General features: G+C 52.5%; 1 protein-coding gene across 1 annotated transcript in view; it reads left to right on the top strand.

The window, feature by feature from the left end:
• Nucleotides 1-8,147: 8,147 nt before the first annotated feature.
• SLC6A3 (solute carrier family 6 member 3) overlaps nt 8,148-21,578 on the top strand; it is a 52,848-nt gene continuing 39,417 nt past the window's right edge. Inside the window, exons 1-4 of the mRNA XM_063604164.1 lie at nt 8,148-8,281; nt 10,368-10,698; nt 12,120-12,251; nt 20,604-20,838. Coding sequence (XP_063460234.1) covers nt 10,413-10,698; nt 12,120-12,251; nt 20,604-20,838 — 653 coding nt within the window. The 5' untranslated portion in view covers nt 8,148-8,281; nt 10,368-10,412. The remainder of the gene's footprint in view (nt 8,282-10,367; nt 10,699-12,119; nt 12,252-20,603; nt 20,839-21,578) is intronic.

Below are 21,578 nucleotides of genomic sequence, written 5' to 3'. Positions count from 1 at the left end.
AGAGGAGGGGTGGATTCAACATCTCAGAAGAAAGGATACATGAACTTGAAGACATAGATGGCAGTGCAAACTGTTCAAAATGAAATAAAGAAAAAAGACAAAAAAATGAACCAAGCATCAGAGAACTGTGGGACTTCAAGCCACCTAATATGCAAGCCATAGGAATCCTCAAAACAGATCATGTCTAAACAATGTCATTTTATGATAGCATCAGTTCACCAAAAGGACAAATGTTTACGTACCTAATAACATAGCTTCATAATGAACTCGGCAAAAACTGATAGAACTGCAAGGAGACATAGAGCAGTTCACACAATTATACTTGGAGATTTCAATACCTCTTTCCCAATAGTTGATAGAACAGATACACAGAAACTTTGAAGGATACAGAAGACTTCAAAAACAGTACGAACTAACATGACCTATTTGATATTTACACAATAATTCATCCAATAATAGCAGAGCACACATTCTTTTCAAATGCATGTGAAAAGCTTACCAAGATCGACCACAGTCCAGACCATAAAATTCCCTTTAGGGATTCAGGTCATGTAAAGCAAGTTCTCCAACAAAGAGGCAAATAAATTTGATACCAAAATGAAAAATACATTTGGCAAAAAATAAAGAAGCATATCCAGACAATCTTCTAATATTTGGAAACTAATCACATATCTAAATAACAATGGGTCAAAGAGGACATCAAAAGGGAAATTAGAAAATATTTTGAACTGAATGAAAACAAAACAACATATCAAACCTTTTGGAATTTGGCTAAATCAGAACTTAGAAGAAAATCTAGACACGAAGCCTGCCTCCGAAAGGAATAATGATGAAAAATTGATGGCAGCCTCCACCCGAAGAAATCCCATGTGGGACTTTGGAAGAAATTGAAAAGTTGATTCCAAAATTCATATGAAAAAGCACAGGACCGAGAATATGCAAAACAACTTTGAAAATGAACAAAGTTGTCTGACTTACATTACCTGATTTTAAAATGTATTACAAAAGGACCATAATGAAGATAGTGCTATTTTAATCTCCTCAGGCTGCCACAACAAAATACACCAGATTTGGGGGCTTAACAGCAGACATTTGTTTCTCACAGTTCTGGAGACTGGAAATTCAACATCACGGCACCAGCTGATTCAGTTCCTGGTGAGGCCTCTCTTCCTGGCTTGCAGATGGCCGCCTTCTTACTCTATCTTCACATGGCAGAAAGTAAAAGAGAGAGAGCTTCCTCTTCTTATAAGGTCACAGTCCTCCTGGGTTATGACCCCACCCTTGCAATTTAATTTAACCTAATCACCTCCTAAAGTCCCTATCTCCAGATAAAGTCACCTTGCGGGGGTTATGGCTTTAACCTATGAATTTGGGGGTAAACAATTCAGTCCACAGCAAGTGTGGTATTAGCATCAAAATGGATTAACAGATCATAAAACAGGGAGCCCAGAAATAAACCCACACACATACATACAACTGACTTTTCAACAAAGGTGCAAAAGCAACTCAGTGGAACACTGAACAACTGGCTCTTCAGAGGTAAAGTGGTGAACTTCAATCGGTGTCTTACACCAAGCTAGTTTAAAATGCATTCTATGTGTAAATATGCAATCTATAATTTTAAAAAATTTAGAGGAAAACTTAGGAGAAAATCTTGATGATCATGAATTTGGTAAAGATTTCTTAAATACAATGCTAAAAGCAGAATTTGTGAAAGAAAAATGGATAAATTAGACTTCATCAAAATTAATAACTCTTCTCTGAAATAATCTATTAAGAGAATGAAAAGACAGTCCAAGACTGGGAAAAATATTTGCAAAGTACCCATCTGATAAGGGACTGGTATCCAGAATAGTAAAGAACTCTCAAAGCTCAATTAAACAACCCAAAGGTGCAAAAGATTTGAACAGACACTTGACACGAAGTGGCACTGATGCAGCTAACACATGAGAAATTGTTCAAAGATCATGCTTGTTAGAGCAGTATAGGAGATAGTACTGTAAACATATTAGGATGTCTAAAATTTAAAAGACTGACCATACTAAGTATTCATTAGAATATGAAGTAACTAAAATTATCATACACTGTTCATGGAAATATAAAATGATACAACTACTTTGCAAAAGAATTTAACAGTTTTAAAAAAATAGTTAAACATATATCTACCAAATGACCCAGCCATTCCACAACTAAGTACTTCTTACCTACCCCAAAGTAATGACAGCCTATGTTCAGACAAAGACTTGCACACAAATGTTCATAGTAGCTTTATTTGTAACAGCTAGATGTCCATCAATAGGCAGATGGAAAAGCCAAGTACATCATATCCCATATCCACACAATGGATACTACAAATAACTAAAAGGGAATTAACTGCCGATGCAATGATGTGGATTCTTCTCAAATATGCTGAATGCAAGAGAACAGACCCAGAAAACAGTACTTACTGTATAATTCTATTTATATAAAATTCTATTAAAAACACATTGTTCTGTAATCATAGAAAACAAATCATTCCAGCATTTGGGTAGGCCAAGGCGAGCTTATCAGTTGAGGTTGGGAGTTCAAGACCAGCCTGGCCAACATAGTGAAACCCTGTTTCTACTAAAAATACAAAAATTAGCTGGGTGTGGTGGCGGGCATCTGTAATCCCAGCTACTTGGGAGGCTGAGGCAGGAGAATTGCTTGAACTGAGGAGGCAAAGGCTGCAGTGAGCTGAGATCGTGCCACTGCACTCCAGCCTAGGTGACAGAGTGAGACTCCGTCTCACAAAAAGAAAAAAAAAAGAGCAAATCAGTGGTTGCCTGGGGATGGGGCGAGGTAAAGAGACACAGACAGAGGGAAGTCAGCGAGGGAGGAGCACCGCCATCATCTTCTGTGTGATCGCGTTGCCATGACCCCATCAGTCACTCACCAAATCGTACACTTGGAATATTGCATATCCATTACGCCTCAGCAAGGCTGTTTTTAAAAAGACACAAATGCCGAGATAATTACAGAAAAAAGCCAATTAGTTTTGTTAGGATGGTGGAATCATGAAAGGCATCTCCTAGGTCCTCCAATGTTGTTCTTTTTCAAGATTCTTTTGGCTACTCTAGGTCACCCACATCTCCAAACACATTTTAGAACCAGCTGGTTAATTTCTTCAAAAAAGCAAGTTAGAATTTTGATTGAGATTGCATTGAATCTGTATGTCAATTTATGAAGAACTGACATCTCATTAATATTGAGCCTTTCAGTCATAAACATGCACACTCCTCTGCTTGTCTAGACTTTCAAAAGTTTCTCACAGCAATGGATTCTAGGTTTTCGGTGCACAAGTCTCGGATACGGTTTATCCCCAAGCATTTTGTTTCGGATGCTATTGTAAGTGAAATTATTTTAGGTTTTATTTTAGAATTGTTTGCTGCCAGTACATAGAAATACAATTGGTTTTCATCAGATCCCATGGCCTTGCTAAATTCATTTATAAATTCTAGTAGTTTTTTTTGTAAATTCCTCAAGATTTTCTACAAACATGAAATCTACCAAGAAAAATCTTGTCATCAATATTTCAATTTTTTTGAAGCCTCCTGCTCTGTAGCCAGACCATTCGCCACTGCCTATGACTACATTTAGGGCCATCCTCTGGCCATCCCTCCTTGGCTAGATGATGAACCTGATGCATGGTTTGAATATATGCCCACTGGGAAGCTTTCTTTCACTGGTCTTTCACAGAAGGCCATGATGACACAGCCTTTCACTTTCTGGTGGGGGCAGTGTGCTGTGTATAGACACATGTAATCCAGGCCCCAACGCATGCATTTTTTCCGTTCAATGTCATAAGAAACTCTCATGTAGCCAGAGGGCTGGGTTAAGGAAGCGGTCTCCATGCAGCAAGAGTGGGTGCTTGTTCATAGAACTTACCGCGCCTTCCAGACCTGCTCAAGCCTTGTGTCGTAAACATTCCACCTGAGGACGGCAGGATGCTGTCTACACAACCTCTGTGGGTCCGATAACAAATAGCTTCTGCTGGACCGCTCAGCTTCTATGGTAACAGAGCTCCCTGAGTTTCTGCTATGGCTCAGGGCTGCTCTTACTCAAAAGGAGAAGACGTATTTTCAGGAGAGCGTTCAGCTCTTATTCAACTGTTATTTTCTGCGCTGCCTACAACATCTCCGTCTGCCACAGACCCTCCAATTCCCACTGGTTCTGCCAGATCAGTGTTCTCAAAGTGTGGTTCCTGGGCCAGCAGCGTCAGTGTCACCTGAGAACTTTCTAGAAACGCAGGTCCTCAGGTCCCACCTCAGACCTACTGAACCTGCGTCTCTAAGGATGGAGCGAGGTGATCTGTGCCTCCTATGCATGTAAAGGTTTATGTAGGTGACTCTGATGCCTGCTAAAGTCTGAGAACAACACCAGATTGTGTGACCTCCTGGGGCAGCAGTTTGCCCATCCAGACCAGCAGCAGAATCTTTCTTACTCTGGGCCCTACTCGAAACCAAACGCTTTATGAATAACACAAAACAGGCCAGAGAAGCATCCCCGAGTGTCTTGCACCTCACCTTGCAAATCGGAAGAGCCTCACCAGGTATGATACTTCTTTCTTAGTGGTAGTCTTGCTTGCCAGAGACAGCGTGTTTTCTTTCATTTTGGATATATATTTTGACCAATCAGACCAATGGACCCACAGAAAGTTCACCAAGGTGGCAGGTTTTGAAAATGTGTTATTTTCTCTTTCAATTTTTAGCAAGCACGTGTCTTACCAAGGCATCTTGGCATTTTTCATTTTTTGCTCCCCAGGTTGATTCAGCCTGATGTCATCAGTGTGGCAGACCACTGTGACATGCTGTGCAGTGGCAAGACCATCAAGATGTCTGTGACTAAAACCAGCAGTGAGCCAGAAAATGATACATCTCTGAGAGAAGACATTGGAAGTGTACTGCTGTCCTTGCCATGCGAGAGGAAACTATCTTCCTCCTGAGGTGGCCCCCGGGGAGGGCACAGGGGTGCAGCAGTGAGCAGGGCCTCCTGCCTGGAGCCAGCGCCTTCCATCATTCTCAGAACCTGGACAGACAAGGTCTGGGATCTGACCTCCCACACCCCTGGACAAAAGCCACTCCTGCCTACTGGCCCCTCACCCTTGCCCTCCCCAAGCCTCCCACCCCCAGGGCCTTCCCAGCACCAGTGAGAGGTCAGGGTCTTTAAAGTCTGAGCTGGGCTCCCTGGGACTTCCTCTGAAAGCACACAGGACACCCTCAATATAGTAAATACGCAGGCAGGTAAATGACTGTCATCTCACTGCCACTGTCCTTGTCCCCTCTCAGATACAGCACTCATGGGGGGAGCATCCATGCTGTCTTCCAAATCAGGCGAGACACGGCGCAACATCCAGCACTGAGGGCCTCCCAGGAGGCAGCACCCAAGGAGGGGGGGACCCGTGGGGCAAGGTTGCTTTGGAGACAGCAGTCAGTGGCCAGGGGCTCCCTGTGGGCTCTGCAGCTGCGGTCCCAGCCAGTGGGGAGAGGCGCCGAGCATGGGCAGGAAGTGCAGAGGCAGGGGGGCTCCACCTGCCTGCACCCAACGCCCTGAGCCCGCAGCAGCCACAGCAGCAACCACAATGATAATAAAGCCGACTTGGCATTTAGGGCAAAGTTCCAAGCATGCAAAGGTCGGCCGTTTGATCAGGTCTGATCAGCTCATAACCACACTGCTTCTACCTGCACAGTTCACAGAGCATTCCTGTTGTGGGAGGATGGAGACCCATGGGTCTGGCAGCTGCACTTTCTCTGTGTCATCCATGAGCCCAACTCCCGCAGTTAGTTTGTTCTTAGAGCACCCAAAGCTCCTTTATCCTAATTCATGTGGTTGGAAGTCGGGGTTGAGGCAGGGGTGGAGGAATGCTCTTTGTCTTGACAGAGTGCAGGTTACATGCGTGTGATCACTCAGTGGCCCCTCCTGAGTGTGGCAGGTGCATTCTCTGTGTGCTACTGGTCAGTAAGGATGTGGCTGCCTGGATCTGTGTGACCTCTGGTCCCTGCACCTTCCTGCCTGTACCCTGTTAGCTTTGGGTCACAATTCTGCACTCCTGCAGCGCTTGCAATCCCTTCCCAAACGCTGTTTGCCTGTGTGTTGTTTTGTTTCGAGACAGGGTCTCATCCTGTGGCCCATGGCGCAATCTCAGCTCACTACAACCTCCACCTCCCAGCTTCAAGCTATTCTCCCACCTCTGCCTCCCCAGTAGCTGGGACTACAGGTGTGGGCCACCATGCCTGGCTAATTTTTTTTCAAAGTCAGGGTTTTGCCATGTGGCCCAGGCTGGTCTCAAACTCCTGGCCTCAAGAGATCCTCCTTCCTCAGCCTCCCAGAGTGCTGGGATTACAAGCGTGAGCCCTCACTCCTGGCCTGTGTATTTTTAATATACCTGAACATCCATTCTCTCTGTGTGTTTTAGTTAACAGCCTCCCTTAGTCACCTGCAAAGTCTTTTCCTTGGGAGACTGTTTCCTCAACCCTGCTGCTCTGGGGCCAAGCCCTGGCTCACTCCTTTTTATTGAAACTTGTGCCATGGAGCTTAAAGGGGTAGAGAGATCCCTTCTGTGGCAGCCACTGACACACTACAGCTTCGAGGTGGCACATCCCCCTCTCCTGAAGTCCCCTCACCTCCCTGGCGATGAAGTCCCACCCCTGATGGGAGGCACTGTCAGGAGGCCTTCAGGTGGTCAGGCCAGGAGGGCTCCACCCTGAGGAATGGGGCCAGTGCCCTCATAAAACAGACCCCGGAGAGCTCTCCCCAGCCCCTACCGTGGGGAGATACAGGGAGAGAACTGTCTGCAACCCAGAAGCGGCCCTCACCAGACACAGAGTCGGCCAGGCCTTGGCCTCGGGACACCGGAACTGTTAGAACTGAAGGCTTCTGTGTGAGCCCCCAGGCTGTGGAGTTTTTTGTCATAGCAGCCCCAGGAGGTTACTAGGCTCCCACTTGTTTCCAACTCAGCGCGAAGTCACAGCCCTGAGTGCCTTCTGCCCGGGTGCCAGCCCCGGAGCGGGGGAGGGGGGGCGGGGAGGGGAGTGGTGGTGTGCGGGGAGTGCGGGGCGGGCGCAGGGGGTGGGGCACCGCGCTGCGGGCGGGTACTGCGGAGTCAGGCACCAAGGGTCCCTGCCTCCCTCACTGCTGAGCGCGGGCTGCAGGCTGGAATGGCTGGAGAGCCCCAGGGCTCGCCTGGGCGCCCAAGGCAGGGTGCTCACGGGAGCATCGAGGGTACACGGGGAGGAACGCCGGGGTTTGGGCGACCCTAGGGGCGACGCACAGAGCTGGGCGCGGCCACTCACCTCGGTGCCTTCTAAGGACCTGGACATCCTGGGCCTTGGCGGCCCGGGGTCTCCATTCCTCCGCGCGCTGAATGGAAGAAATCCCGCCCGGGCATCTCGGAAGGAAAGCCTCGGAGTCCATTCGGCCCTGGAGCCGGATACCAACCGCCAGGGCTTTCCAGGCCCGTCCCGGGAAATGGTTTTCTTAGGCGAGTGCGAGGCGGGCCCCTCGGTTCCGATGCAGGCGCACTAGATGCCGGCAAGGCGGGGACTAGGCCTAGGGGACCTCGGTCGCCTCGAGGTCGCGGAGACCCCAAGGCCACGGAAGGACCCGCGTCTCCGCAGCCCGCACGCCGGGAAGCGTGGAGAGTCCTCGGCGGGGTCCCGAGCCCGCTGGTCAGAGCGTGGAGCGGCGGGTTGGGAGGGACGTGGTCCCCAGAGCGCGGGGCCACCGTAGGGGCCCCGGATGGGGAGGGAGGGAAGGGTCGGCCCAACGGGGTCCCAGCAGTTCCCCGCGCGCAGCCGCTCGGCTCCCTCCCCGTCCAGCTGGGAGCCGCCAGCCCTGGGCGTCCGAAGATAGCGGGTGCCCGGGGCAGCCCCCAGGGGTGCGGGCGAGGGCGCAGGGCGGCCCAGACAGTTCCCGCGTGGAAGGCGCCCGTCTAGATCCGCGACGTCTCGGACCCCCAGGCCCCCGCACCCCGTGTCCGAGGCTCCGGAACGCGCAGGACACTGGAGCCGTGGCCGCCGCTTGCTTCCAGCCATCTGCGTCCGGGGGGCGGGGGCGGGGGCGCGGCCCGGGGAGGTGAGGAGGAGGAGCCAGGACGCGAGGGCGACCCCGACGGCGGGAGGGCGGGGCGGGGCGGACCCTGGCGACTGGATAAGAGCCCGAGGCCGAGGCTGAGACCGCCCAGCGCTGCGGAGCGGGAGGGGAGGCTTCGCGGAACGCTCTCGGCGCCAGGACTCGCGTGCAAAGCCCAGGCCTGGGCGGCCAGGTGAGGCCAGGGTCGCTCGCGGCATCGGGGCCCGCCGCTCCTTCCGCAGACCCCGAAGTGGGGCGCAGGGGCGGGGGCCGGGGACCGGGCACAGTCTGGGGTCCCCGCGTCCCGCAGACCGCGCCGTCTCCAAAGTCGCCAACAGTCGCGGGTGCCCAGCGCCCCCCGATAGCGCCGCATGGGACCCTGAGGCCGTCCGAGGCGCGAGGAGGGTGCAGGGCTGCCCCCGGCCCCGCTCCAGGCTCAGAACCGGGTGGGCACCTGGTGCAGTCACCGGCTTAGGGGACGCGTGGGTGTCTATGGCTGTGACTCGGGGGTCCTGGTTTCTTCTCGTGGAACTTAACCCTACTAGGGGTGCGGCGCATCCCAGATCCGATCGGAGTGGGTTTTGTACACCGCCGCTCCATCTCGCGGGGGCTTTGTCTGTTTTGGGGGTGGTGGCGGGCGCGGGCTGCGCGCTGGTGCTCTGGGCAGGGCGGGGAGGCCGGGCGAGGACTCGCCAGGCAGCGCCAATTCTTGTTCTGGGCGCGGTGAGGAAGGGCGCTTTCTAACGGGCCACATTTTGCTGTGTAGACCCAAAACTCGCCCCTGAGGCCCCGCGTTCAGGAGCGGGGTCAGGTGGCCCCAGGGCGGCGGCGGCTTGCCGGAGACTCGCGAGCTCCGCACCCGACGCCCTCTCCCAACGCGGCCTCCTGCTCGCGCCGCGGAACCCCTTCGTCGGGTGTTTTACCCACCGGAGGGGTCGTGCCGGTTGAGGTTGTCAGCGGGTGCGTGGCATAGCTCGTGATAGCTCATCGGTGAGGTTTTGTGCAAACTTGGATGCAGGGAAAGTTGCCTGTTAGAGCCTCCACCTGCGACCTGCTTCAGTCGTGTGTGTGCGCGCACCTGTGTGTGTGTGTGAGTGTGTATGTGTGTAAGTGTATGTGCTCGCCTGTGTGTGTGTGTATGTGTGTTTGTGAGTCTGTGTGTGTCTGTGTGTCTGTGTGTGCGTGCGCTCGACTGAAACACGCTGCTGCTGGATCCAAATGCCAGAAGTCGCCCTGGCTGGGGCGGTGTAGACGCTCCTGCTCTCCTGCTCAGCGTTGCAGGGGGGTTTATGTAGTCGTTTGGACAGGATTTCCCGGGTTGCCCTGCTGGCCCAGGAGCTAGTTCCCGCGATGAAGCCCTGTCCATCCTCCGCCCAGCTCTCTCACGTGGGGTGGTGCCACCTGCCCTAGGTGGATGTGGCTTGTACAGACACTTTTTGAGGAAGCAGTTGTGATGGTTATGTCTAAACTCTCTTTACAGTGGCTGATTTTGCTTATATAAATTTTGCTCTTTATTACTGAGTATAAACAATACAAGCCCAGGCTTGGTGGCTCATGCCTGTCATCTCAGCACTTTGGGAGGCTGAGGCAGGAGGATCGCTTGAGACCAGGAGTTCAAAACCAGCCTTGGCAACAATAGTCAGACCCTGTCTCTACAAAAAAAAAAAAAAAATACACACAAAAATAACTTAGCCAGTGCTGTGGTGCACACCTGTAGTCTCAGCTACTCAGGAGGCTGAGGTGCAAGGATCACTTGAACCTAGAAGGTTGAGGCAGTGAGTTGTAATCACAACTGTATTCCATCCTGGGTGACAGAGCGAGACCTCATGTTAAAAAAGAAAAAAAAAGAAAAAAGAATACAGATGAACAGTCATAAAGACATTATTGAATGCTCTTAGAAGATTGTAAAATTGCTCTCTGGAAGTGTGGGGGAAGGTGGAAGTGATATCCATGCATTGTTATTAGAAAGCCACGCTAGAGCTCACACAGCCTTGCACTTTGATAGGAGTGAGGAGGGGTGCAGGGAAAGGAGGGGCAAACCAGAGTGTCTGTCTTGAGGCCTCCATGGGCCAGTGCCCCAGCCCTGTGGTGAGGGCTGGCACTTCCCAGCTCCTGTGCCCCAGCTGTGCCATCTCGGGCGCTGAGAATGCACCCATCCCTTCCCAGAGGAATGCCCGTGAATGCCTCGGGGCTCTGCCCTCCACACCAGGTGCGTCCCTAGCCCTGGCTGCTGAATTGTTGCATTCCTGTTGTGTGTTTATTTTTCATATTGGCTGAAGACCAAGAGGGAAGAAGCACAGAATTCCTCAACTCCCAGTGTGCCCATGAGTAAGAGCAAATGCTCCGTGGGACTCATGTCTTCCGTGGTGGCCCCGGCTAAGGAGCCCAATGCCGTGGGCCCGAAGGAGGTGGAGCTCATCCTTGTCAAGGAGCAGAACGGAGTGCAGCTCACCAGCTCCACCCTCACCAACCCACGGCAGAGCCCCGTGGAGGCCCAGGATCGGGAGACCTGGGGCAAGAAGATCGACTTTCTCCTGTCCGTCATTGGCTTTGCTGTGGACCTGGCCAACGTCTGGCGGTTCCCCTACCTGTGCTACAAAAATGGCGGCGGTAAGTCCCATCTCAGCCTCCCTGAGCACGCTGGCCGGGCGGGGGTCATGGGGGCAGCCGGGGCCAAGGCACGCACCCAAACAAGATAAAGCTGTTCCCATGCATGAAGACGGAGCTCCCTGTGAGAGCTCACGGCCGGTGCAGATCTTCCCAGAGGATGTCACAAAACCATAGAGCAGGACTCGGAGCTGCCTTGTCCCACGCCTGCATTTCAGAGTTTAGGAAAGGGAGGCCAGCGAAGAAGCTGGGGGGTGGGGGGCGGCAGACGGAGCAGCTTGGCTCTGCCTCCTGTTTCCAGAGGCTATTTTCGCTTTGGAAAGAAAATTCTCAAAGGTCCAAAGAACAGCCTGTGGCTGACTTTGGCAGCCTTTGCAAAGCATGTGGAGGCCCTGGAGCCTGGAGTGGCAGAGGAGGCCCCTGGAAAGTGCCTGTGTCCCCTGCACCCTCCGGAACCCAGCCACAGAGCCAGAAAGCAAAGATCGAGGCAGGGCCACCTGGGACGTCCAAGAACATTGGTGATCCCTTCCCAGGAGCCTCTTTGGACCTCCCAACCTCCCTGCCTGGCCTCCCTCATTGGCCTCTATGCTAGGTCTGGGAAGGGAGGCCTGGGGAAGAATTTGGGGGGAAGCCTCACAGGATGCCTGCGAGGAGGCTGGCATTTTTATGCCCATCTTGAAGAGGGGAAGACAGAGGCCTCAGCAGGTACAGGAAGTTGCCCAAAGACAGAGCTGAGGGGCCCCATGCCTCCCCCTCCCCTTCCCCAGGAGAGAGAGTGGCAAAGCTCTCCCTCTCTCCAGTCAGACCAGGGGAGCAGAGGGAATTTAGGAGGTTGAGACCAGGGTTCCCTGGGCTTTGTGCTGGGGGCGGGGGAGGTACAGGTTTCAGAGGAACTAGGCCATACCCTGGAGGGGCTCCCAGCACCTGGGGCAGCAAAGACCTTCAGCCACAGTCAATAGGGGCAGCCTCTGAGGGCCCCAGAAGCTGGGGACAGGACGGCAGGGCCCACTCAGCTCAGGGGCAGAGTTGGGGGGTCACGGATTCACAACTCAAGAGACAAAGAGGATCAGGGCAAAGTGGGGGGAAGCAGGCCAGGGAAGGGCACCCCGAACCACCGCAGGGAAGGATAGTACCTAGAGCACCGCTGAGCATGGGCAGGGCCTCCCTGTGCTGCTCTTGGGTTTGACTTCATGCCTCGGGGTGCGCAATGACAAGGGGATCCAGGAGGGACGTGTCAGGCGCTGACAGCAGTGGAGGGCGGGCTTCGGGACTCATCTACCCTAGCCTGGGACTTCCCGTTGGAGAGTGGGGTGAAACGGTCGGGCCAGGACATGGATGGTTGACTGGGGTAGCCGCCCGAGCTCCCATGAGGAGAGATGGGCCCTTCTGAGGCCCCAAACTCAAGGTGCTTTTCTGCCCCACAGGTGCCTTCCTGGTCCCCTACCTGCTCTTCATGGTCATTGCTGGGATGCCACTTTTCTACATGGAGCTGGCCCTCGGCCAGTTCAACAGGGAAGGGGCCGCTGGTGTCTGGAAGATCTGCCCCATACTGAAAGGTAATGTGCGGGTGCCTCCCTTCACCCTGGCGCAGCGCGGATCATGGTGGTGACGCTGGAGCTTTCAAAGCAAGCCAGCCGCATCATGGGCATCCAGCCCTGCTTTGCTAAAGACACAGGCATGGCACACGCCACTTGAACTTGGGTCCCACCTTAAAGATCTGCGGTGACGAGGACTGGATAGTTCATTCCCTTGCTCTAGGTGAGGGTCCTGCAATTCATTTGTGGTGTTACTTTGTCAAGATGCTAAAATGTAGTTAAGATAAAACACATGTCTATCTATGGATCTGCCATCTACCTATCATCCATCGGTCCATCCGTCAATCATCTGTTATCTATCTATCCATTATCTATCTTTATTATTGGTCTTTATATCAATCATTCACCCATCTATCTACCTATCTACCTAATCCATCCATCTATCATCATCATCTATCTGTATCTGTTTCCTGTGGCTGCTGTAACAAATGACACAAACTGGGAGGCTTAAAAGGCACACGTTTATTGTCTCACAGCTCTGGAGGCTGGAAATCCAAGATCAAGGTGTCTGTAGGGGTGATTTCTTCTGAGGCTGTGAGGAAGCATCTGTTCTAGCCTCTCTCCTTGGCTCAGAGATTGTCTTCTCCCTGTGCCTCTTTATACTGCTTGCTTCTATGCATATCTCTGTAACCAAATTCCCCCTTTTTATGAGGCCAGAAGTCCTGTTGGATTAGGGACACCCTAATGACCTCACTTTAACTTGATCACCTCTGTAAAGACCTTGTCTCTAAATAAAGTCACATTCTGAGGTTTGGGGGGTTAGAACTTCAACAGATGAACTTGGGGGAGGGACACATCCCACAATTCTATCTATTATCTGTCAATCATCTATTCACCCGTCTGTCATCTACCCATTCATCCATCTATTTTCTTTTGATCCATCCACCTATCTATCAATCCATTCATCCACCCATCCAGTCATCCATCCATTCATCTATCTATGGATCTATCATCCATCCATCCATCCATCCATTATCTATTGATCCATCCATCTACCTATTGATCCATCTATCTATCCATCCATCCATTCATTCATCCATTCATCTATCTATGGATCTATCCATCCATCCATCTTCTATCTATTGATCTATCCATTCATCCGTTATCCATTGTTCCATCCATCCATCCATTCATCTATGTATGGATTCATCCATCCATCCATTCATCTATGTATGGATTCATCCATCCATCCATTCATCTATGTATGGATTCATCCATCCATCCATTCATCTATGTATGGATTCATCCATCCATCCATTCATCTATGTATGGATTCATCCATCCATCCACCTATCGACCTATCCACCTATCTACTAGCTATTGATCCATCTAGTTGTCACTGAACCTTTCCAGCTGCTGATGTCCTGCTCTGGCACCATGAAATGGACACACCTCGTGTTGAGTGCAGGTGGCCTGCCCAGCACGAAGCCCTCTCCCGGCATTTCTGACTCCATCTTCATGAGACCCTGGGAAGGGCACGCACTATGTCTCTGTGTTGGAGATGCAGATGCTGAGGACCAGAGGGCTGGGGTTGTTCCCCCTGGTGTCCCCATCAGAGCAGAGTGGGATTTGATCCCAGATGTTTCTGACTCCCCAATCCCTGCACGCAGGTCACACTTGCCCAGTGGGCCAAAGCCACCTCTCAGGGGCTGGTGGTTCAGGGAGGATTCAGGCATTTACTCAGAGGCACCACTCAGAAAATTGGCATTAAGAAAATGACTACTAGAAGGTCAGCCTCTGGATACTCATAGAAGTTCTGGAAAAGCTGTGTGTTTAGAAGACAGCCGAGCCCAGCGCGGCCCCAGGACGCATTACCAATGGGTCGGGGTGGGCCTTCAGAGGCGAGCCGCTGACCTCCCTTAGGAGAGGGAACAGATGGCATTTCACAGTTGCTGAGGTCAGGCTCCAGGAGGAGAAGTCAGTCTCGCAGCCGTGGAAATGCTGAGACTAGACAGGTGTGATGGCTCTTCCCAGGCACGAGACTCATTCGTTCTTAATGGGCTGCTTAGTGAATCTTATGACTTCAGTAATTTCTTCCTGGGCTCCACATTCGCTGGACTACACTGAAATGGAGCTACAAAAAGAGGCCTCCCTCCCCACCCCCACCCCACACACATCTTCAGAGTGAGAGACAGATGCTTTGGGCATGCACTGGTGCCAGACGACCCCTTGGCGGGATCTGCAGGTAGAAGTCAAACCGTACAAGAATTGCTCAGAACATGCCTCCGTCCCCATCGTCAGGTCCCTGATATCAGGTCCCCAATGGAAGAATGCAGCAGCTAACGGAAGACCCAGGCCTGTTGTTACAGACAGACAGGTGCGCGTGTCACATCCGGCGTTGCAGTGAACCCAGGCTAACAGTTCAAGACACACACGTGTTACCTGTGTCCTCCCTGGCCCTGGCCAGCGGCACGGACATGTTTCAGAGAGGTGTGCTGCCTCTGAGCCTGCAGTCGTAAGCGACGCTGAGCTTGCACCGTGGTCCATGTTGGAGAGTATCTGAGGGCTCAGAGCCTTGGGATGCTGAGTCAGAGATGAAGCCGGCCCACTGGGGTAGGGGAAACTGAGGAAAGATGACATTGTGCTCTGGCACAGGCTGCAGCAACATCCAACTGTGCTTTGCTGGATTTTCAAGAGCCACCCCGGAGTCTGTCACAAGTGTCTTACACGGCACAGCCCTGTGCCCCACTCCCGCCAGTGAGCCTGGTGTTGGAGCAAGTTAAATCACCTCTTCACGTGCAGGATTCAGGTGAGGAGGGCAGGAGAAAAAGGGACCTGTGAGTCCACAGATAAGAGCTCATTTCCTTCTGTCTGTCACACAGAAAGGATGTTCACAACAAAGCTGCCGTTGTGGGTCTTCATGACGTAGTCCATAAAATGTCAAGAAGCAATTTCTAAGAATTTCAGAGCACCAACTCGACTTGGGCTAGTAGAGAACCTCTGACTTCCATCAGCGTGAGCAGTGGCACCTCGTTCTGAAGAAATGCAGCCGGCGGATGTGGGCATATCGTCGTGTTCTCCACAATGCGCAGCCGGGGTAAGCTGGGCAGTCGTCTCCTCTGTCACAGCCCCTGTGCCCACAATCCCGCATCCCATGCCACCAGCTTCGTTCTGAAGACTAGTCCCAGAGGAGGGCTGCAAAGTGTGGCCACAGGAAGGAAGGCTCGTGGCCCTGCGGGCGGATCTTGGGAAGAGCTTGTTCACACTCACCTAGTCCTGGTGAGGAAGGAAAATTGCAAATCACAGAGAGTGAACTGTTCGACCCAGGAAGGGATAGATGAATCCGTGCAAGAAAGCTGGACTTCTTTTTAGAGACGAGATACCTTGAGTTGTTGAATCTCAGTAACGCTGCAGGTTCCGGTGCCAGCGTCCCATTTGTTCTGCCTACCTGTCAAGCGCAGGATGCCAGTTTAGAGGAGACTGACATTGCTTATGAAATCAGATGTACACCATGCACCCCCGGCACCCTGATACATGTGCCTTTGTCCTTTTTAAAAATTTGGTTAATAAAAATGCATGCATTTTCATGTCTCACTGAATAGAAGTGCCACGTGGCAAATTATCAGCTAAAGTGCCCACAACAATCATTGTGGAGCTAAAAGGCCATCCAGCCCTGAGCAGGTGGCAATTCCATGGGGAAATGAAGCCAGCTCTCCAGGAAGCCTGGTTGTTCCTGGCCCTTCCCCTCCTGCAGACCTGCGAGCTGCTCCCTGCTCCTAACTGGGAGCCAAGATCCACCCTTGAAAGCCAGAGGGCGGAGTTCATGGTGAGGCCCAGCTGCTCAGCGGCCATGACTCACGTGCATTTCCCATAGTCTCGCCAGAGCAGCTTGGGATGGGCACCACAGCCAGAGGGGCCTCTGGGGCCTTCAGCCCCGCAGTGCACCCCAGGGTCCTGAGAAGTGGGTCTTTAAAACTCTCCCTCTCCTCCCTTCCCCTCGCTCTCTTTCCCTCTCCCTGTGTCTCTTTCTGTCTCTCTCCCTCCTTTCCTCTCTGTGTCTCTCCTGTTCTGTCTCTTCTCCTCTCTGTCTCTCTCCTGTTCTGTCTCTTCTCCTCTCTGTCTCTCTGGTACATGCACACACAGCAAGCACATACTAAAGACACCCAGACTGACACAGAGAGGCGTCCTCTCCCCTCTTTCTTTTCTTTTCTTTTCTTTTTTTTTTTGTTTTTTTTTTTTTTTTTTTTTGTGAGACGGAATCTCGCTCTGTCACCAGGCTGGAGTGCAAAGGCACGATCTTGGCTCACTGTCACCTGCGCATCCCGGGTTCAAGTGATTCTCCTGCCCCAGCCTCCCGAGTAGCTGGGGCTACAGGTGCGTGCCACCATGCCCCGCTAATTTTTTGTATTTTTAGTAGAGATGGGGTTTCATCGTGTTAGCCAGGATGGTCTCGATTGCCTGACCTCATGATCCGCCTGCCTTGGCCTCCCAAAGTGCTGGGATTACAGGAGTGAGCCACCGTGCCCGGCCCTCTCCCGTCTTTCTTCCAAAGACCTGCTTGATGCCTCCTGTGAGGTGTGGAGGGGCTGCTCCACCAGAGGCTTCCTCCAGCGGGATCCGTGCATGCGTTGACAACACCCTCTCCTGAAGCCAGCTCTCGTGGGTGCCCTGGGGTGTACTGGTGTTCAGGGGTGGGGCAGGGTGGCCGTGCTCTGGTGGGCGAAGCACCATTTGCAGGCACGACCCTCAGCCAGCTTCTGTTTGTCAGGTTTCGGTTTCATTGCCAAGGGCAACCCCATTTTACAGATGCCCTGGAAACCCCACCATTCGATTGTATTGAATATAAAATATTTTATAGTCAATCATATTTTAGTGTGATTTCTCAAACACAAAACAAACTACACACAAGGTTAATATAAAAAAAAAAGGTACTAAGCAAAAATAAATTTAAGGAAATGGACCTTAAAAGCTATGCTTGAAATTCACACTTAGCGCCGAGCTTCCTGGGAGTCAGACAGGAGGGAAGGGAAGCGCCATGTTCTCATGAATGTTTTCCCTGGAAACGCGAGCAGGGACTTTGCCTGCCACCTCCTTGGGGAGAGAGCCTCCCGTGTCACTAAATGGTGTTTAAGAAATGTGTCAGGTGAAGCTTCATCTGGAGCCCACGGTGATGTCATGAGCAGAGATCACTAGAAGGTTCTGTAGCAAACAGGGTAGTGGGTTTCCTGCGTCTGGGCCTTCGGTGAGCTTGAGGAGCTCGTGGTGAAGTTGGCTGGTTGGTGAGGGGCTACACGTCAGTGGCCCAGGTCAGGGGCTCTGCCTTCCTGAAGGGCAGGGCTTGGAGCAACCAAATGCCTGGCCAGTGCTGACAGTGGCCACCACTGTTCAAGGGAGCCATTTCCTCACCCAGGTGCCCAGGGAAGCATCCAGGAGGGGACTGGCCACCACCGTTCAAGGCTGTTTCCTCACCCAGGTGCCCAGGGAAGCATCCACAACCAGGAGGGGTCCTCTTGGTAAGGGGGACTCTGGTGTGGGGGCTGCACTGTCCCATGGATCAGAGCAGGCCCATTTGCTCTGGGAGCCGTGTCAGCCAGTGTGGCCAATGGTGATGTCATGCACAGTGGCCATGGTGACGTCATGATCCCATGGTGGCCCTGCCAATCTGTGGTGCAGGGCAGGAAACAAAAGCAGTGGCTCTGGAAGGACCCAGGGTACAGTCAGCCCTTTCTTCGGACTCTGGATTGGGATCCACTCTGGTGTTGTTTGATCAAGGACTTCCCAGGGTTTCAAGCTAAGGACTTGATACAGAAAGTTTTAACCTTGAAAAATTTTCAGATTGGGCATCCATTGTCAGTTACCACCATGGAAAACCCTCCACAGTGCTCTCTGGAAACAATGTGGCTCACCGACAGTGTGGCTCCCAACCTGGCTGCCTGGGTGAGTTCACTGTGGATCACAACCCAGCCTCTCTCCTAAGGGACTCCGGACAGACGGTAATATAGAATTATTTAATATGGACCAGATCCACGTGGGAGAAGGCCTTCCTTAGGCAATCCGTGACAGACTGCAATACAGAATTATTTAATATGGACCAGATCCATATGGGAGAAGGCTTTTCAAAGGCAATCCGTGACAGACTGCAATACAGAATTATTTAATATGGACCAGATCCACATAGGAGAAGACCTTCCAAAGGCAGCAGCTTGGCTTTCATCATCACCACTACTGAGCATGCTTTCCAAGAGGGATTACCCGCACTCCTGATCTTAGATCTGTTTAAAACAAAGTTTTGAGTCTTCTTTTTGCTTTCAAGGTAGGAAGAGAACTTTACTGAGGTGCCCTGAGCATGAGAACAGCTTCTCCTAAGGATTGAGACTATAAAAAGCAACCCAGGCCACTCCCTGCAAAAGTCACCTTGAAGGTATGCTCCTACCCCGGCCATGAACAGGCAAGACAGGGCATGGCCCCTACTGGGTTTTAATAAAGTAAATCAAAGTTGTACCCAAACTAATCATGTCAGTAAACTGAGAAGAAATGTGGAAATGAAAAAAATTCTTCCTGGAGCTTAGTAAAGTGAACCCCAGTAGCAAGAACGTGATGGTGCCCATCCAGCAGTGAACAAGGAGGAAGTCATCTGACCACCAGGCCCATCTGCCCACCAGTCAGGCTGACACCACTCCAAAGACTGCTGACCACTGAGTTCTGTTCCAGTTTACCAGGAGACCCCATAAATGATGGATCCCAAATTCCAGGTCTGTGATCCTGGAAAGGACACTCTAAAAGACCCTGGATGGCATTGCATGGCCATGGATGGCCCTGGCTGGTCCTTGATGGTCTTGCATGGCCCTGGAAGGCCTTGGAAGGTCAAACATGGCCCTGAGTAGTCCCTCATAGTCATGCAAGGCTCTGGGTGGCCCAAGGAAGCCCTGGATGATCTTACCTGCCCTGGGTGGACCTGGTGGTCTTATGTGGCCCTGGGTGATTCTAGGAAAACCTGGATGTCATGCATGGGTAGTGTGACCTTGGATGGCTCCACATGGCTGTAAATGAGCTCAGATGACTCTTCTGAGTAGTCTTGCAGGAGAGGCATGAGCAGCTATAGATGGCCACGGATGGCTATGGATGGCTCTGGATGGCCATGGGTGGCTGTGGATGGCCATGGGTGGCCGTAGATAGTTATGGGCAAATGCAGATGGCTGTGGATGGCTGTGGATGTCTGTAGATGGCTGTGGATGGTTGTGAATGGCAATGGATTGTTGTGGATGGCCGGGTGGATGTGGGAGGTTGTGGACGGCCATGGATGACTATGGATGGCTGTGGATGGATGTGGATGGTTGCGGTTGGCTGTGGATGGCTGTGGATGGTTGTGGATGGATGGATGGTTGTGGATGGCCGTGGATGGATGTGGATGGCCATGAATGGTTGTGGATGGCTATGGATGACCGTGGATAGTTGTGGATGTCTGTAGATGGCTGTGGATGGTTGTGAATGACAGTGGATTGTTGTGGATGGCCAGGGGTGGATGTGGATGGCCATGGATGACTGTGGATGGCTGTGGATGGATGGATGGTTGTGGATGGCTGTGGATGGCCATGGATGGCCCTTTGCGACTCAAAGTGGCCCTGGATTAGCCTGGGTGGCCATGTGTGGTCCTGGGTGCCCTCCATAGTCCTGAATGAGCCTGGTGGCTGTGGATGGCTGTCAAGGACCCCAGGTGTCCCTTAGTGACTATTGGCAGTCTTGATGGCTCTGGGAGACACTGGGTGTTCCTGGGTAACCCTAGACGACCTTTGATGGCCCTATTCGCATGGGTTCCCTAGGTAGCCCTGGGTGTTTCTGGGTGGCCGTGGATGATTCTGATGGTTTCACATGGGCCTGATAGCCCTGGTTAACCATGAGTTGGGTTGCCCTAGGTTACCCAGAGTACCCCCTAGATGGCCTCAATGATCCTGGATGACTCTTATGGATCCTGAGTGGCTGTGGTGGGGATGGATGACCATATGTGGCTGGGGGTGACCTTGGTGTCCCTGGGGGTCTCTGGGTGCATAAGGGTGGCCCTGGATACTCGCCATAGCTCTGGGTGACCTTGCTGGCTCTGGATGTCTCTCAGAGACACCCTGAAAGTCTTTGTGTAGGAGTGCATGGTTTTGGGGAGTGGGCAGCTTCTTCTCTGTGGTCACAGTGTGAAATCTGGTCTCAGGCCTTTCACGGGCCTTCCCCTGCATGTTTGAAGATGCTGTCTGGCATCAGGGCTGTCCAGGAGTTGTGGGCTCAGGGTAATGTCTCCCGTGAGGGAAGGTGGAAGGGACACGTTGCTGATGGTGGCTCTGTGCTCCACCTGCGTGGGCTCCATGGCCTCCCCCTTCCCGCTAGGTGTGGGCTTCACGGTCATCCTCATCTCACTGTATGTCGGCTTCTTCTACAACGTCATCATCGCCTGGGCGCTGCACTATCTCTTCTCCTCCTTCACCACGGAGCTCCCCTGGATCCACTGCAACAACTCCTGGAACAGCCCCAACTGCTCGGATGCCCATCCTGGTGACTCCAGTGGAGACAGCTCGGGCCTCAACGACACTTTTGGGACCACACCTGCTGCCGAGTACTTTGAGTAAGTGGGAGTCGGGTCCTTGGGAACGGGAGAGATGGCGCAGCCAGGTCCCCCATGGTAGCCCCTTGGTTGGACACCAGCCCTTGCTGACTCCCAGGGTGCGGGGAGGGGGAATCTGTTCCTGCACTCCATCCCTTTAGTGCTCTGGAGGGGCACATTTCTGAATCACTGTGGTGGTCTCCAGGAGCTCAGCAAAGCTCCTGTAGGGCGAGCCCTCAGCAAGGATGGGGCACTGAGCAGCTCCCTTGGCTGCTCCCAGCGGCAGCTCAGGGCATGAGGGGGCTGATGGGGAACACAGCAGACCCTGTGCAGAAGGTGGGCAAGCTCCAGTCTCTGGGAGCTGCAGTGGCGCCTCTGGAGTGAGTCAGCCCCATGTCTGGGCTCCCTTCCTCCCTACCCTTCCTCTGTGCATAGCATGGGGCCGAACTGCCTCACTCCGGCCCTTGCCCTCTCCAGAAAAGATAACTTTCTGGGTGTCACTGCGCAAGAAGTCTCTGGCTTCAGTAGGCAGCCCCTGTCTCCAGGGTGACCCAGCCGTCCGCTTTTCACAAGACTTTGTTTTATTGTTTACCTGCATGGCTTTATTTCTGTCTCTGGGCCTCTTTCCACCTCCCATGCCAGCGTATCCCATGTCCAGCAGCCTCCTGGGTCTCTGTCTCCTTCTCCCTTTGCCCTGGCCAGGCCTGACCTGCACAGTCCTCCACAGCCAGGCCAGTTCCTCACTGTCCACCCCAGCCAGG

The sequence above is a fragment of the Pan paniscus genome, chromosome 4, assembly GCF_029289425.2.
Source record: "Pan paniscus chromosome 4, NHGRI_mPanPan1-v2.0_pri, whole genome shotgun sequence".
NCBI lineage: Eukaryota > Metazoa > Chordata > Mammalia > Primates > Hominidae > Pan > Pan paniscus.
This window is presented reverse-complemented; position numbering and strand designations above follow the sequence as displayed.